This window comes from Galeopterus variegatus, unplaced genomic scaffold, assembly GCF_000696425.1.
Source record: "Galeopterus variegatus unplaced genomic scaffold, G_variegatus-3.0.2 Scaffold751, whole genome shotgun sequence".
NCBI classification, from domain to species: Eukaryota; Metazoa; Chordata; class Mammalia; order Dermoptera; family Cynocephalidae; genus Galeopterus; species Galeopterus variegatus.
Window position 1 is genome coordinate 183,284 of NW_007726862.1, and position 16,386 is coordinate 199,669.

The 16,386-nt window shown below is 35.3% G+C and overlaps 2 protein-coding genes across 2 annotated transcripts in view; both read right to left on the reverse strand.

The window, feature by feature from the left end:
* The window catches only part of MSH4 (mutS homolog 4), a 118,953-nt gene that overhangs the window by 91,743 nt on the left and 10,824 nt on the right, over positions 1-16,386 (reverse strand). The window contains exons 3-7 of the mRNA XM_008572061.1: positions 13,101-13,261; positions 10,275-10,385; positions 6,958-7,073; positions 5,533-5,706; positions 2,379-2,551 (exon numbers count right to left, since the gene is read on the reverse strand). Coding sequence (XP_008570283.1) covers positions 2,379-2,551; positions 5,533-5,706; positions 6,958-7,073; positions 10,275-10,385; positions 13,101-13,261 — 735 coding nt within the window. The remainder of the gene's footprint in view (positions 1-2,378; positions 2,552-5,532; positions 5,707-6,957; positions 7,074-10,274; positions 10,386-13,100; positions 13,262-16,386) is intronic.
* On the reverse strand, positions 2,850-5,146 carry LOC103589969 (bolA-like protein 2). The gene is made up of 3 exons (XM_008572070.1): positions 5,134-5,146; positions 2,986-3,092; positions 2,850-2,942 (listed from the first exon to the last, which is right to left on the reverse strand). The coding sequence occupies exons 1-3, from the start codon at positions 5,144-5,146 to the stop codon at positions 2,850-2,852; spliced, it is 213 nt and encodes a 70-aa protein (XP_008570292.1).

The window sequence follows — 16,386 nt, forward strand, 5'->3', positions numbered from 1 at the left end:
CAACATCACTCAGCATTCTGGAAATGCAAATCAAAACCACACTGAGATACCATCTCACCCCCGTTCGGATGGCTAATATCCAAAAGACTGTGAACGATAAATGCTGGCGAGGTTGCAGAGAAAAAGGAATTCTCATACATTGTTGGTGGGACTGCAAAATGGTGCAGCCTCTATGGAAAATGGTATGGAGGTTCCTCAAACAATTGCAGATAGATCTACCATACGAGCCAGCTATCACACTGCTGGGAATATACCCAGAAGAATGGAAGTCATCACGTCCGAAGGTATACCTGTTCCCCAATGTTCATTGCAGAACTCTTTACAATAGGCAAGAGTTGGAACCAGCCCAAATGTCTATCATCGGATGAGTGGATACGGAAAATGTGGTATATATACACAATGGAATACTACTCAGCTGTAAAAAAGAATGAAATACTGCCTTTTGCAACCACATGGATGGACCTAGAGAGAATTATATTAAGTGAAACAAGTCAGTCACAGAAAGAGAAATATCACATGTTCTCACTTATTGGTGGTAGCTAAAAATAAATAAATAAATTCACACACACGCACATACACAAAAAACTGGGGTGGGGGCGGAAGAAAACATAACAATTGCCAATTCCTTGAAATTGATATGATAATCATACAGAAAGGACATTGTTGGAAGGGAGGGGGGAGAGGGAGGAGGGAGGGAGGTTTTTTTAATGGGCCACAATAATCAACCACGTTGTACATCGACAAAATAACATTAAATAAAAATTTAAAAAATAAACTGTAAAAATTACCCTCCCATTCTGCTCTATATCCTGTTCCCCCAATTATTGCATGTTAAGACAAATTATAAACTATCAAGATATCCAAAACACAGAAATATTTAATATTTGTAGATGCCAATTTGAAACTTTCAGTTATAAGGACTTATAAAACAAAATATATCAAAATTAAAGTCTCGAAGAAAATCCAAGTTTTTTTCAAAATCCCATCACATAAAACAGAATTATCTTGGAAACAACAACATACAATTCTCAACAGGTTTAATAATGAATCAATAGTTTAACAAATATGAATACCTGTTATGTCCTAGCCTTATATGGAAATCATCCAATAAAATATACCTTTACAAGACAGTAAGATAAGTGCTACAATGATACTATAGGAAATGTAGAAAAGATGCATAACACAGATTGGAGAGTCAGGGAGGCATCTAGCAGAAGTGATGTCTAAACAGGAATGGTAAACTGGAATGATCTACAGTTAGCTAAAGAGTAGTTTGGAAGGAGGGGTTACAGGGAAGAAGGAGAAAATAATCTAGGCAAAAACTACAAAGTACCAAGGCCAGAAAATGAGAGAAGATCTGTTCAAATAACTTTTTTTCTTTTTTTTTTTTTTCGTGACCGGTAACGGGATCGCAACCCTCAGTGTCGTGCCCATACCGCGACCGGCAACGGGATTGCAACCCTCGGTGTCGCGCCCACACCGCGCTCAACCAGTGAGCGGACCGGTCTGTATATGGGATCCGAACCCTCAGCGGGAGCGTCACCACACTCCCAAGTGCCGCACTCTACCGAGTGCGCCACCGGGCCGGCCCTCAAATAACTTAAAGAGTTCAATTATACTAGAAGACAGAACAGAAAGTGAGGAGTAGCAACAGATGTTGTAAGAGATGACAGGGAAAGAGCCATATAGAAGAGTTTGGATTTTATCCCAAAAGTACTAGGGAGAACACCATGTGAATCACACAGGGAGAACACCATATGACAACAGAGGCAGAGACTGAAGTGATGGCACTACAAGCCAAGGCATGCCATAGACTGACAGTCACTACCAGAAGCTAGGAAGAAGCAAAGAAGGATTCTACCCTCTAGGTTTCAGAGGGAGCATGGATCTACTGACAACTTGATTTTGCCTTCTAGCTTCCAGAACTGTGAGACAAAAAAAATATGTTACTTTAAACCACAGAGTATGTGGTACTTTTTTTTACAGCAGCCCTAGGAAACTAACACAGCCATCTGTTAATAATTACCTAGTCTAGATAAATTTTGCTTTCTTTGAGGATTACCATGGAGAAAAGAATTACAAGGTGTCTATGAAAAAAAAGAAAGAAAGAAAGAAAGAAAGAAAGAAAGAAAGAAAGAAAGAAAGAAAGACCCATAGGAAAAAAAGGAAAAGAATAGCATCCAGGAAACCATTTTATAAAATATACCTCAGAAATGATTTACTACAGGATTCAGAAAAAACTTTCAGGAAAATTGCTTCTATACAAGAATACAAGAATTTATACCTTCATTACTCACCTTTCAGAAACATGAAAAAACTAAACCAATTGCACTTTTAAAAATAACTTATATTTATAAAATTAGATGATATTGACACACCTGATTGAAGTCCAAAAAAGAGTTCCTCATCTTGAAGTAGTTCTTGAACACAATCTAATCTCATGTTAATGGTTTCAATATCAATTAGAGGTTCTAATATATTAGCACGAAGTCGTCTACTTCCTCCAGGAGTCTTAGTATAATTTAGAACACCAAAGAGAGTATGATTATTCCTTTGAAAACACAAGTTAGGGAATTTCATTATGTATACAAAGTAAAATCCAAGAAAACTGCATCCTAACTTTGTAATTAAATAATCCTATAATCTACAGCAGTGATTCTCAGACTTTATTGTGCATACAAATTACATGAGGATTCTAATTTAATAGGCCTGGGAGGGCCTGAGACTATACCTTTTTTGCATGTGCGTGTATGTTTTATTTGATTTTTTTTTTTCATTTTTGTTTTTTTCTTTCGTATTTTTTTTCTCTTTCTGATTTATACTTTAATGGCTGTGCACATCCTGGTCCCTCATTTCTGCCGCTCACAGGCCCAGTGCTCCGGGGTTGGGCTTTTCTGCTTGAAGGCATGGATGCACAGGACCTCTTCCGCTAGGCATGCGTTCTGAAGCAGGATGCACAACAGTTGAGAATCGTGTCCACCCCATGTTCTCCACCTCCAGGTCCTGCTGCAGCTTCTCCCGGAGGTAGTCAATGCTGAGTTCCATTGCAGCAGTCCAGCAGGGACTGCAGCTCAGCGGGGACTGAATCCCAGCTAGGACCCCCCCACACACACTCAGAATCTTATTTTGAATAAGCTCACAGGTAAGCTGTCAGTCAATGAACTACACTTTGATTAACAAGTATCTCCTTGTCCTTAGTTAATGACTTCTTTCATAGGTCAGTTACAATATTAGGGATATTATAAAGTTTTCTAAGTCCATGACATTCCATCAGTAATAATAAGATATCAATAACATATTCTTAAAGGAGGGGGGACTTTTAAATATAACCACTTATATTTAATATAACCACTTTGTTTTAACTTAAGGAATTAGAGAAGAACTACAAGTAAAAGAGAACTTCATAATTGCTAAGTAATTCTTATAAAGAAATGAGATATGATGCATTTCATTGGACTATTTGGAAATTATGATGCATGTAAAAAAGCTGCTTCATTTTAATATTCAATAAATATTTATTAAGCCCTGCAGTGTTCAAAACTCTGTGCTAAGCACTGGACATGCAAGACAGACATTATTCCTATCTTCATGGACCTTCCAGTCTAGTGGCTGATTGCCAATAATTTTAATGTTTACTGGCCATGACTAAGGGCAAGACAAACAGTTGGGAGATACAGACAATAAACACATAATTATATAAGGAAAGAAAATAATTTCAGTTACAGAAACTGCCAAAAACAACAACTGGAATGTACAGAGAAGGGCCAGTAGGGATACTTTAGTTAGGTTGATTGAGAAAAACCTTTCAGTGTGTTTGACAGCTGAGAACTAAATGATCAAAAAGGGAGGCAGTGATACAAATATGATGATGGTATGGTAATCACGATGATGATGAATTGAACACTTAAATGTACTGGGAATTGTTCTAAGCACTTTACTTGTATTAACTCATTTAATTCAAACTACCATGGTATGAGGTAGATGCAGGTAGACGCTAGTATTAGCCACATCTCACAACCGAAGGAACTGAAGCACAAGAAAATTATGTAATTTAATTTTCCAAGGTTTCCAAGCAAGTAGTATGGCAGCAATTTAACCCAGAAAGTCTGGCTCTGGAACCAGAAAGATCAAGGTTTGCAGGCCTTTGTTAAGAATGGAGAAAGATCAGTGAAGAAGTAGGTAGAGGCCAATATATAGAAGTCCTGTAGGTCATGGTAAAGAGGTCTGGATTCTATTCTAAATGTACACAGTGCCACTGGTAGGTTTTAAACAGGGGAGTTACAAAATCTGATTTCTGCATTAAAAGCATCACACTTGAGCTACTATGTCAAGAACAGACTAATTGTAGGAGGGTAAGAAGGCAGAGAGACAAGTTAGAAGGCTATTATAGAAGTCCAGTCTAAAGACAATAAGAGTTTTGGTTAGGGTGGTAGCCTTGGAAATGGTAAGAAGTGATCCAGAATTGGTATATACACTGAGGGCTGAGCCAAGAGGACTTACTGATATATTAAATCTGAAGTGCAAGAGGAAAGGAAACAAGAATACTACCAGATATTGGCATACCAATTAAAACAAATCTTTAGGGAACGGGCTGAGCCAAGAGGACTTACTGATATATTAAATCTGAAGTGCAAGGGGAAAGGAAACAAGAATACTACCAGATATTGGCATACCAATTAAAACAAATCTTTAGGGAACTATTTGAATAAACTGGCTGGGGGTCTCTCATCACATGCACAGTTTTTTACTTTTTTGAGAACTTGGTTTCTGCAGGAACAAAGGAAGTGAGGAACACACATGAATCTGCCATTTGCTACACAAATCAATGGATATAACAGTACACTGAACAGATGACAAGCCTATGGAAGCATTAGAGCTATTCAGATAGTTCAGTAGATAGAATATCCATTGTTTAACCTGAGCATCTTTGGTTCAAGTCTGTGAAAATACTTCTCTATTCTCCTTTTCATCTGTAATAGGAACTCCTGGAGATCGCATATTCTATCAATTAAGTCTCTGTATCCCTAATATGTAGCAGGAACTCAAGCAATGTTTGACAATGATAATGATAAATAATAATGAACTATGAAACATGACAAGGTAAAACTGAACATGAAAAACTGTAATAATTACCAGGCTCGGTCATTGCTTTCTATGCTATAGTAACATATTATAAAATAATAGAAAGTCAATGACAGAATAATTTTAACCCATATCCTAATGAGTGTGAAGTGGTATCTGTTGTGTTTATTTGCATTCCCTAATGACTAGTGATACTGAGCATTTTTCATATTGGCCATTTGTTTATCTTTGGAGAAATGTTTGTTTTTTTGTCATTTAGAACAAATATCTTTTTAAAACCTTATTTTGGTGAAACATCTGAACAGTTCAGCAACAACAGTACAATCGTTAAAAATATGCTTATTGAATATTTGTCCGTCATTGGAAAGAACTTTAGAGTAACTATTCATAGAAAATATGACAATAGAATATACTGATACATTTTGTAAGAAAAAAATTGGATGATCTTACCTGCAGTCTTGATTATTAATTAACAATTCAAGGTTTTGGGCTGATGATGAATCTATCATGGCTGTCTGTTCACTACCCTGGAAACAAATCTTCAGCGACTTTGGTGCATAAACTAAATTTTGAATAAATTCAACATATTTTAACAAAGCTGCAACAGCTGCAAGGCAGTAATACCTGTAAGGTGACCATTGATAATATGACAAGTCTTTAAAATTAAAAAAAAATCGCTATAAAAGGAAACATTTATTTCAACTTAATTTTAGGAAAATTATAAATATTTACATGGCACTGCTTAAATTCAAAAGGAAAAAAGGTGTACCAAGTGTTCCTTATTTTTGAAAAGTAGGTAAATAACCTCCGAACCATAAACATAGACAATTTTTTGAAGTCTGACACTTAAGGGATATTAGACTACAATAAATAGTGTGTTAAAAGACAACATTCAGGGCTAGCCTGGTGGTGCACTGGAGAGTGCGCCGCTTGGGAGCGTGGCGGTGCTCCCACCGAGGGTTCGGATCCTATGTGGAGACCGGTTCCCACTCACTGGCTGAGCGCGGTGCGGGCGCGACACCGAGGGTTGCGATCCCGTTACCGGTCAGTAAAAAAGACAAAAAAAGACAACATTCAGGGCTAGCCTGGTGGTGCACTGGAGAGTGCGCCGCTTGGGAGCGTGGCGGTGCTCCCACCGAGGGTTCGGATCCTATGTGGAGACCGGTTCCCACTCACTGGCTGAGCGCGGTGCGGGCGCGACACCGAGGGTTGCGATCCCGTTACCGGTCAGTAAAAAAGACAAAAAAAGACAACATTCAGTGGTAACTTGTGTCAGATTTTAATGTACCACTCTAAGTATTGAAATAATGTTGCAAGAGTCTAAGACTTTAAAGGTAGAGTCAGAAGTTCCCAATATGTAGGAAAGTATGTTATGATCTTGGTGAGAATAGCCATTTTGATTAACTCAGTAAACAGGTGGTCCAACCTGGCTCAAAGAAAGTATCTATCTAGCATACTCTAAGAAATGTATGTATCAAAAATATTATTCCCTATCTCATGCTAAATCTTTTAGGAATAAAGGTATGAAGTAACAGGAACACAGCTTTAACTGGGTTTCACTTCTGTGCCGTCACATTTCTAGTTTACTGTAGCTACTTAAGCTTTTCACTTTAAATTGCACAACAACCGTTAGGGCAATAGATTATGACTTATTTGTAGAAATTCTATATAAATTAAATTAGCAATATATGACTCGTGTATAAATTTTAGTTAACCACCTTACTATTTCAATTATCACTGTGTGTATTATGAGCCAGGCACTTTTCTAGGTTATAGGGATACAATAAAGAACAAAGCAAGATATTTTGGACAAAAGTTCCTGCTGTCATGGAATTCACACTCAAGATTTATTACTTTCATTATGTCGTAACTTACTTGGACTGAACTTCCATTAGGACAGTGCTGAATTCTGCTATGCATAACTGTTCAATGTACTCTAATCCTTTTGTTTCATTGAAGTATTTCCTTTGGATAGTAGTGAAATTAACACTCTGAAAAGAAGTTTGAAATTCAAAATAAAGTTTTAAGTACCATGTGCTTGCTGAACACTGCTTTCTTAAACCCATGCTGGTACATGGGTAGGTGGCTCAAATATTGTATAAATTTTATTTTTTAACATCTTCAGTAAAAAATAGAGTCTCTGCCTTCTAGTAATTTTATCCTATAGAAACAACATCACACAAGTTTTACACTCAGCCTTCCATACTGCATAATAATTGAGAAAATGTAGATTCTTATAGAGTGCTAGTTGAGAAAATGTAAACACCAACTCCAACCATCTTATCTATGAAATGCTATTTATATTAGGTGAGTTTATTTAGAATAAAAAAAGAGAGAAAGAATGCAACTTTTAAAAAAGAGCAAGAAAAAAAAAGCATGAATAAAAAGGTTTACCTAATTTGAATAAAAGTAGTTGGTAAGAAAAGCAATATAACAATTGTGAAAAAGCTGTTAAGGCTGAAAAAAAAAATCATGAGCACATAGTTAACTCATGTGCCAAGATTGATTTCAAAATTACCTCATTTAATCTTCACAAGAACACTCTGACTTAACTCTTATTAATTCCAATTTTCCTATAAGTAAAATTCTGAAAAGTCAAGCAACTTTTCTAATACCATATAGTTTACATGTGCCAGAGCTGAGACTCAAATTTCAGATTTCTTTGACTACAAAGTCCATGTTACTTTCACTTCATATTGCTTCTGATTTAATGAAGGTCTTTTTATGGTAAGTGTGGTAATAACAATAATAGTAATAATAATAATACTGATTTTTCCCTCTGCTTGTATGTAATACCATTACCTCAAATACCTCCATGGCTTGTTCTCTCACTCCACTGAGAACTTGCTGATATATAACCTTATCAATGAGGCCATCTCTTATTACCTTATATAAAATATCACTGCTCTAGAAGGTAGTTACTATTATTGCCCTCAACTTACTGATGAAAAACACTGAAGCTCAAAGAGGTTAAGTAATTCAATTTTTACAAGGTCACTTAGAGTCAAAATTTGAAACCAGGACAGTCTGATTCCTCTATTCATAAAAACTATGCTATACCGCCTTACATCTCAAGTGTACATTCTAGGGATGTGGCTGTGAGCTATTAGAAACTATATTACTGCTTTGTTCAAGTCTTTATACAACAAGGTTGAAGCCTAGTTGAGAGGAGGGCTCAGAGAAGCCTGGCTAGAGTTTGGTCAAAGAAAGAATCTTTGTCACTATCCTCATTGCCACTACCATCTTTTTTATTTCTACTGCAGATAGGTTACCTAGACGAGGTTTAAGAAGATTGTGGTATGTCTGTTAATTACAGTACTCCATGTCTCACAGCAAAAAGCAGATGTCCGAGTATTAATCAATCATAGTGCCTCTACCCCCAGAAACAAGTGATTAGTCTAACATTAGGAAACCAAAGAGGACAAGTCAGCATCCTTCCCTAAAATTCACATAAGGACAGTAGAAGAAAGAGGTTCTTTTTCCTCTGAGTTGGCTAACCTGAGCTGACATCAGACAGGAGCCATCATCAATCATGTTCTTAAACCTCATAGAGGTGACCTATCTTTAGTAGAAAAAAGATGGTACCGGGAATAAGGGTAATGACAAAGATTCTCTCCTTGACCAAACTGTAGCCAGGTTCCTCTGAGCACTCTTTTCAACTAGGCCTTAAACTTGGCCTATAAGGACTTGAACAAAATACTAACATAATTTCTAACAGCTCAAAGCCATATCCCTCTTAAAGTGCCTGCCTAAGAAAACTCAAGGTTGCCCCAAAAATGTACTGTTGATTTCAGCCAACATCTGGAAGGGTAGGAGCCAGTTAGAAAACCCAGATGGGTTTCACATGGACCAACCCCACCTTCCTGCTTTTTGTAGTTTTTCACTTCCCTAACTCTACTGGGCCACTGCATCCAGTCACCTCTGTACAAACTGAAATTGAGTTCAGTTCACGCTGGACTCTTTTCCTTATTGCAATAGTATATTACTGATTAAAATCTATGCTTACTGCTTTAACTAGTGTCTGGTTTTGTTTATCTTTGACAGTAGGGATAGGATCTTTGAACATTCACTTCCTAGTTACATAAGCCAATAAATTTCCTCTTTTGCTTAAGCTAGTTGAAGTTGGATTTCTGTTATTTACAACCAAAAGACTTAGAAGATCTAATCAGAACAACAATAACAAAAAGTTGGAAAGGTATATATAAATAAGGGTGACAAAAAGAGGTATGAAGTAATGAGTGAAAGAAAACAGATAAAGCTGTCTAATAGAGGAAATGGATTTAGAATGAGTCAGTTCTAGCAATGAGTCAAAGACAGCTGAGCTACATAGGATCTCTAAGAATATCACAACAAATCTGATATGATTGTAGATGCCAAATATATTAAGAAGAAGAAAGGAACTCATTGAACCCTAAATCTCAGCTTGATTCCAAATGTATTAAAGTAAAAGATACGTCTGTAAGCATAACAAAATATAGTATATTTTGAAAATAATTTGCATCTCTCAGAAATTATTCCAACTGCAATGCCACCTACTTGGTTTGGAACCACAGCCCCCATTCTACAAAACTGGGACATTTGCCAGAGGAAGAGATAGACTACATGGTGGAAAGGCTCTCATGAGGGAGAGAGCATTTGTTAAGGTTCCATAGCACGTACGTCTCACAGTTTCATAAATGGAGGCTAAAGTAGCTGGCTAATTGTGAGCCAGTATATGCTACCAGGGAAATCTGAAACAATTCTGTAACATAGATCAAATTCCCCAGAAAAAAAAAAGTACTTGCTGATAACTGCTATCCCCTAGGACAAAAACTACAATTTCAATTAGTCTGACAGCACGATAACTAGTTTCCAGGAAGTTAAACCTAAGGAAACTAGTTTCCAGGAAACTACACCTAAGGAAGTTTCTCTAAGGGTCTGCCCCTTGTATACTCTGAGAAACCTCCTTACTACCTAAAACATTTTTTCTTTTGTTTAAAGTAGATCAAGGGTGCCAAGTCAAAAAAGTGGATTTCCTATCATTTTTATTATCTGTATTAATAGTCTCTTAGATTAAGACTTGTATTTACTGACTACTTTAGGGCACTACATATAAACTTGCTCAAATTATTGTTTTTTACTATATCAAAAAATGGATTTTAAATAAAGTAGTTAGATCTTGAATGTTACTATTGTGAATAAAAATCACTTACCCTGAAATTTTCTGTGATCAGAGTAAACAATTTGGTTGAATTCCCCACAACACAAGCAGTATTTGACATTATTATTTCCAAAGGTGACAAAATTTTGAGTTTAGTGATCACCTGAAATCATTTGAATAAAAAATTTCTTAAATGTAAGTTTAGCATGATCTCTAAAACAAAAAAGTTTCATATTTTTCTGAGATAACTACTTAAAATTAATTCATAGATACACAAAATCACAACTGTCTTAATTGTATATTTCAATTAAAGTATATTTCTAATAGTGATAAATTAAACATATATACATGCATATAATTAACAAATGTAAAATATTATCATAAATGTAGGCTATATTTTACTCACAAAAGTTAATTTGAAATTAACAAATAGGTATTCCCAAAATAAGATTTTTTTGAAGTGAATCCTTCTATTCAGTATTTTATCCAACCCCGTGAAAAACATAAACATACCCAACAGCATAATTAAGGTAATACAATCAGTATGGCTGCACTGGTACAGTTTAGAAATTGAAAAATACAGAAAAACAAATGAGAAATATCTGCTTTATGCATTATGCCTTTCACAAAATAGGGCGCATTTCTTAGAACTACTCTAGACACAGAAATAAATTCTTAATCAATTTGTCTAACAAACCCATATTTTAATAAGCTTTTTTCCTATTCTTCTGAAATAGTATAAAAATGTAAAACACCCACAGATGACATTAATATGCAATACTAATATCCTTTAGGTTGTGAGGTATAATTTTAAAAAGTTGTTAGGAAAAAAAAAGCCTACATACTGGGAAATCATAAGGAAAATTTCAGGAAAAGAATAAAGAACAATAAAACACTAAAAATAACATAGCAGATCATATTTTAAAAATAATAATAATTGGGTCAAATAACTTTTTTAAATATAGAGATTAGGAATAGACTACCTCTACCTTTTAGATCACACAAATTCCCATGATAATAGGCCATTGTCCTAAATTAATGATCAGCGACATGGAATGAAGGCAAAATAAGAAGTGAAGGAAAGAAGTTAAGAGACTAAATTATGACTGGTCTCAGACACCCATTTCCCTTAACTCTGGAAAAATAAAATTCAAATACAGTTCTGTGGAAATAAGCCTCTGGAGAAAGCATTATCACATATGAGGTGACTTAAGGAACTTTGTGGAAAAACGGAATTAAAAGGTAAAAATAAAAAATAAAAATTTTATCTCAATATACAGTTCTTCAAGGTCAAGACACTTTTGTAAGCAATGATATGAGCCATTTAGTCCATCCCTAAAGAACCGAAGGTCCTGGAAATGTAACCATGTCAATGCAATACTTTTTATGTAATTAACTAAAGAAAAATGGGTGCACTTTAAAGATTTTTTAAGATTAGGAAACGAAAAGAAGTCAGAAGGAGCCAAATTGGGACTATAAGTGGACGCCTAATGATTTCCCATTGAAACTCGAAAAACTGCCCTTGTTTGATGAGAGAAATGAACAGGAGCATAGTCATGGTGAAGAAGGACTCTCTGGTGAAGCTTTCCCAGGCATTTTTCTGATAAAGCCTTCGCTAAGTAGATGTTATCATTCTTTCGCCTTTCAGAAAGTCAACAAGCAAAATGCCTTGAACATTGCAAAAAACTGTTGCTATGACTTTTGCTCTTGACTTGTCTGCTTTTGCACTTCCTTCTCTTGGTAGACAATGCTTTGATTGTACTTTGTCTTTAGGATTGTACTGGTAAAGCCATGTTTCATCTTCTATTACAATTCTTCAAAGAAATACTTCAGGATCTTTATCCCACTTATTTAAAACATCTATTGAAAGTTTTGCTCTTGTCTGCAGCTGACCTAAGCACAATAGTTTTGGCACCCATCAAGCAGAAAGTTTGCTTAACTTTAATTTTTCAGTCAGAATTGTGTAAGCTGAACCAATTGAGATGTATATGGTGTTGGCTATTGTTTCTGCTGTTAATTGTTGGTTCCCTTCAATCAGGGCATATCTCGTCCCTTCTTAAAATGAGTTATCCATTTGTAAAATTGCTGATTTCTTTGGGGCACTGTACCCATAAACTATTCATAAAGCATCAGTGATTTTACCATTCTTCCACCCACACTTCATCATAAATTTGATATCTGTTCTTGCTTCACTTTGAGCAGAATTCATGTTGTTCTCACAGGGGCTCTTTTCAAACTGATGTCTTATCCTTTTCAGTGCCTCAAATTAGATCCTGTCCATACATGTTATAACAAGTTAGTATGAGTTTATTTTGGTGCAGAAAACATTTTGAAATCCATGAATACCTTTTTCACGACATGCATTTTCCATGAACTTTTTGAAGACCTCTCATATATTACCTTCAGAACGAGTCCAGGAATATTAATTTAAGATACTAATTTTAGAAACTAATATTTAACAGTAACTTTGGTGTACTCAAGTAGCAGCAAAACACATTCTTTTTGGAGAAAATATATTTAAAAAATAAAATTCAGGGGCCGAGCCTGCGGCGCACTCAGGAGAGTGCGGCGCTGGGAGCGCAGTAGCGCTCCCGCCACGGGTTCGGATCCTATATAGGGATGACCAGTGCACTCACAGTGCTCACTGGCTGAGCACGGTGCGACCGGTCTCAAAAAGGATAAAAAAATTAAAATTAATATTAAAATTAAAAAAAATAAAATAAAATAAAATTCAGGTATAAAACCATCATATTTTAATTAAGAGTATTTATATTAATCATAAACTTTATTCTACCAAAAAGCCACTAGGAAAGCATTGACTTGAAAATCTGCATATTGCTCACCAGATCTACCATTTTTTAGGATTATTAATACTTACCTTAGCATATGTTGTGTTGTCTGCAAACTGGGATAATATAACTTGTGGACTTTTTAAATCAATACTTGCCATTCCTATTTCACCTCTGGCAAGTCCTCTCCCTTCAACCACAGCTACAATAACTGATGGGGAGTGTGCAGAAACTGCAGATGAGCATGTAGCTATTAAAAATTTTTAAATAAAGAAAATATATAAACACTAATAATAATTTCTAATTTTTTTGATATAAGATCTCAAAACACAATGGCTAGGACATGGTTATTAGTGCCCAAGGAAATAACCTTTTTTTTCTGATCAAGAAAATAATTTTTCATTATCCAGACCAAATAAAAATGTTAATTCTCAAAGTATTTTGCCAAAGCTTAGCTTCACATTTAGAAATAATAAATTTACACATTGTCTTATATGTTGTATTTCCTTGGAATGGAATTATAAAAGAAACACTTAATTTGGGATCAAAAAAATTCGATTATTTACCTTACACTGGCATTTAAAAGCTATTTGAATTTAGGCAAATTATTCCATAATAAATAATCATAAGTCACAAAATATAATATAATAACTGTCCTTAAGAGCTGGCTGAAAGTATCAGTGGGATTATATAAAACATATGAATGCACTGTATAAAGATTAAACATTATACAACTATGAACTCCAATTATGAGATACCTGTTGAACGCGGAAATAAAAATTATAATAAAATACACATTTATTAAGTACTTCCTGTGTGCCAAGAAGGTTCCAAGTTCTGTACTTGAATTATCTCATTTAATTGTCACAACAATCCTATCAAATACATACCTTTATTTTCTCTATTTACTTATAAGGAGCCTGAGGCATGGATGGAATTGGTAGAAGAATTTGTACCCAGCCTGACTCCAGAACTGGTTCTTTGAACTATTACACATATTACTGATTTTGAGATCTGTGCCTTACAAACTATGAATGTTCAGGTAAACTGTTCAACCGTTCTTTTTTGGCAGCTGGCTGGGGCTGGGATCTGAACCCTTGACCTTGGTGTTAACAGCACCATGTTCTAAACGAGTGATGTTTAACTTTTCTGAAGCTACCGTTTCTTCACCTGTAAACTAGAAATACCAAACTTTTTCACAAGATTGTTAAAAGAATGAAATGTAATAATATAGAAGTGTTTTGTAAAGTATATAAAATTAATTATAGGGCATTATTTATGAATGAGAAAAAAAGACTAAAAATATCTAAAATTTTATTTCCAAAGAAGCAAAATGATCTTTTATTGGTCAATCTTTTAATTTATTCATTTTCCTCCTTCTTTTCCCTCCTTGACCTAGATTCCTTTTTTCTTCTATTTTTCTATTATAATGTCCACTAAAATACATTTATGCTGAGTCAATAGTCAACTTAAGAGTTCATTAAAAATCTATTGTGTTTAGACCTCAGAAACCTTTTTCACATGAAAGCTATGTTATAAATGCTGATTATGTTTATATTATATCTATATAAGTCCATTTAAGCTCTGCAATAGAACATGAGCTTTCTATTTTTAACTGGAAAATAAACATCAAGTTCTAGTGGAAATTCAGTAAACTCAGAAGACATCTCTCCTAAAATTCTAAAAGAACATTTACACTATTATCTCTGTTATAAATAATTCTATAAGAGCATCCAAGTGCATAAGCTTTTTCTGGGTTCCATATTATTTCCTTAAAATGGATCCTTAGAAGTCAAATTACCAAGGCCGGCCCGTGGCTCACTCGGTAGAGTGCGGTGCTGATAACACCAAGGCCACGGGTTCGGATCCTATATAGGGATGGCCGGTCATCTTTTAAAAAAAAAAAAAAAAAAAGAAGTCAAATTACCAGAACAAAGAGAAATCACCATTTTTTATATATATCCAAAATTTCTTTTGAGAACTGAAATAATTTTGAATTCCATCAGTAGTATGAGAAAAGCCAATTTTACTGTATCCTCTAACTTCTGAAATTTATTATTATCATTATTATTATTATTATTATTATTATTATTATTATTATTATTATTGCTATTGGCTAATTTAATGGACTGGGCTTTAGATCTGTATTTTTCAAAATTTCTATATAAATTGAATAACACTTAATATATCTATTTGTTATCCATATTTTTTCTTTTCAGAGCTGTTTATATCCTTTTATATAATTTTTACCAGGTCTTAATGTTTTCAATACATTTTAATGAAAATTTTGTAAGTCAGTGACAATTTGTAGTTGCTATAATCTTAATTTTTTTGATGTCTCAAAGATCTGTATTTTTGTGTAGACAATCTTTCCCTGTATTATTTCTCACATTGCTTTTCTGCTGAGAAACTCCTTCTTCATTGATGTAATTGATATACAATACTACTATAATATTTTGAGGTTTTTTGTTCATTGTGATCTTTCACCTGGGCAGAACTATGAGCAGTACATTTGGTTGTCTGCCATGTCTGGAATAAGAGATGGTGAGAAATACAAAATTAGATTCATTCATAGGTAGTTGCTTATGATTTACCTGGATGGTCAAGGACTTTGAAGGAACAAGATTGGAAGACTGGCAACACAGAAATTTGGGGAAGAAATATGTAGATGGATCTCTAAGAATGGGTATAAACTTTGAAAATATTTGTGTCCCATGTGAACTGAGGAATCACCCAGTGCTTCCTCAATAGACCCAGGAACAAAGAGGCCATGGTGGCAAGGATGGAGGTTATGCATGGTCTTAACAGCATGAACTTCCTCTTACCAAGGCATACCTGGCTAACCCTACTGCTGAGTGCCTAATGTGCCAACAGCAGAGACCAACACTAAAACCCCCATAATAACACCATTCCCCCAGAGGGAACAGCCTGCCACCTGATGGCAAGTTGATTTGGGTGGATTTCTTCCATCATAGGGGGGATAGATATGTGTCCTTACTGTAGACACATATTCAAGATATGGATTTACCTTCTTAGCCCATGATTTTGACAGCATCACCATCTGTGAACCCATAGATTACCTCATCCACTATCAGGGCATTCTGCACAGTATTACATCTGACCAAAGAATTCATTTCACAGCAAAGGAAGTCCATGGACTCCTTTGGACACATCAATGGATTCATGCCTTTTATTTATTTATTTATTTATTTATTTATTTTTGTCTTTTTTCGTGTCCGGCAACGGATCACAACCCTCAGTGTCGTGCCCGTACCGGACCAGGACCGGCAACGGGATCACAACCCTCGGTGTTGCTCCCACGCCTCGCTCAGCCAGTGAGCGGGAACCGGTCTGTATGTGGGATCCGAACCCTCG

Bases quoted from the DNA above. Each gene is read 5' to 3' on its own strand.
- LOC103589969 (XM_008572070.1), bottom strand. The intron at 2,943-2,985 runs ATGGGGTGGACA...ATCCTGCTTCAG, and splicing joins AGGACCTGGAGGTGGAGAAC to AACGCATGCCTAGCGGAAGA.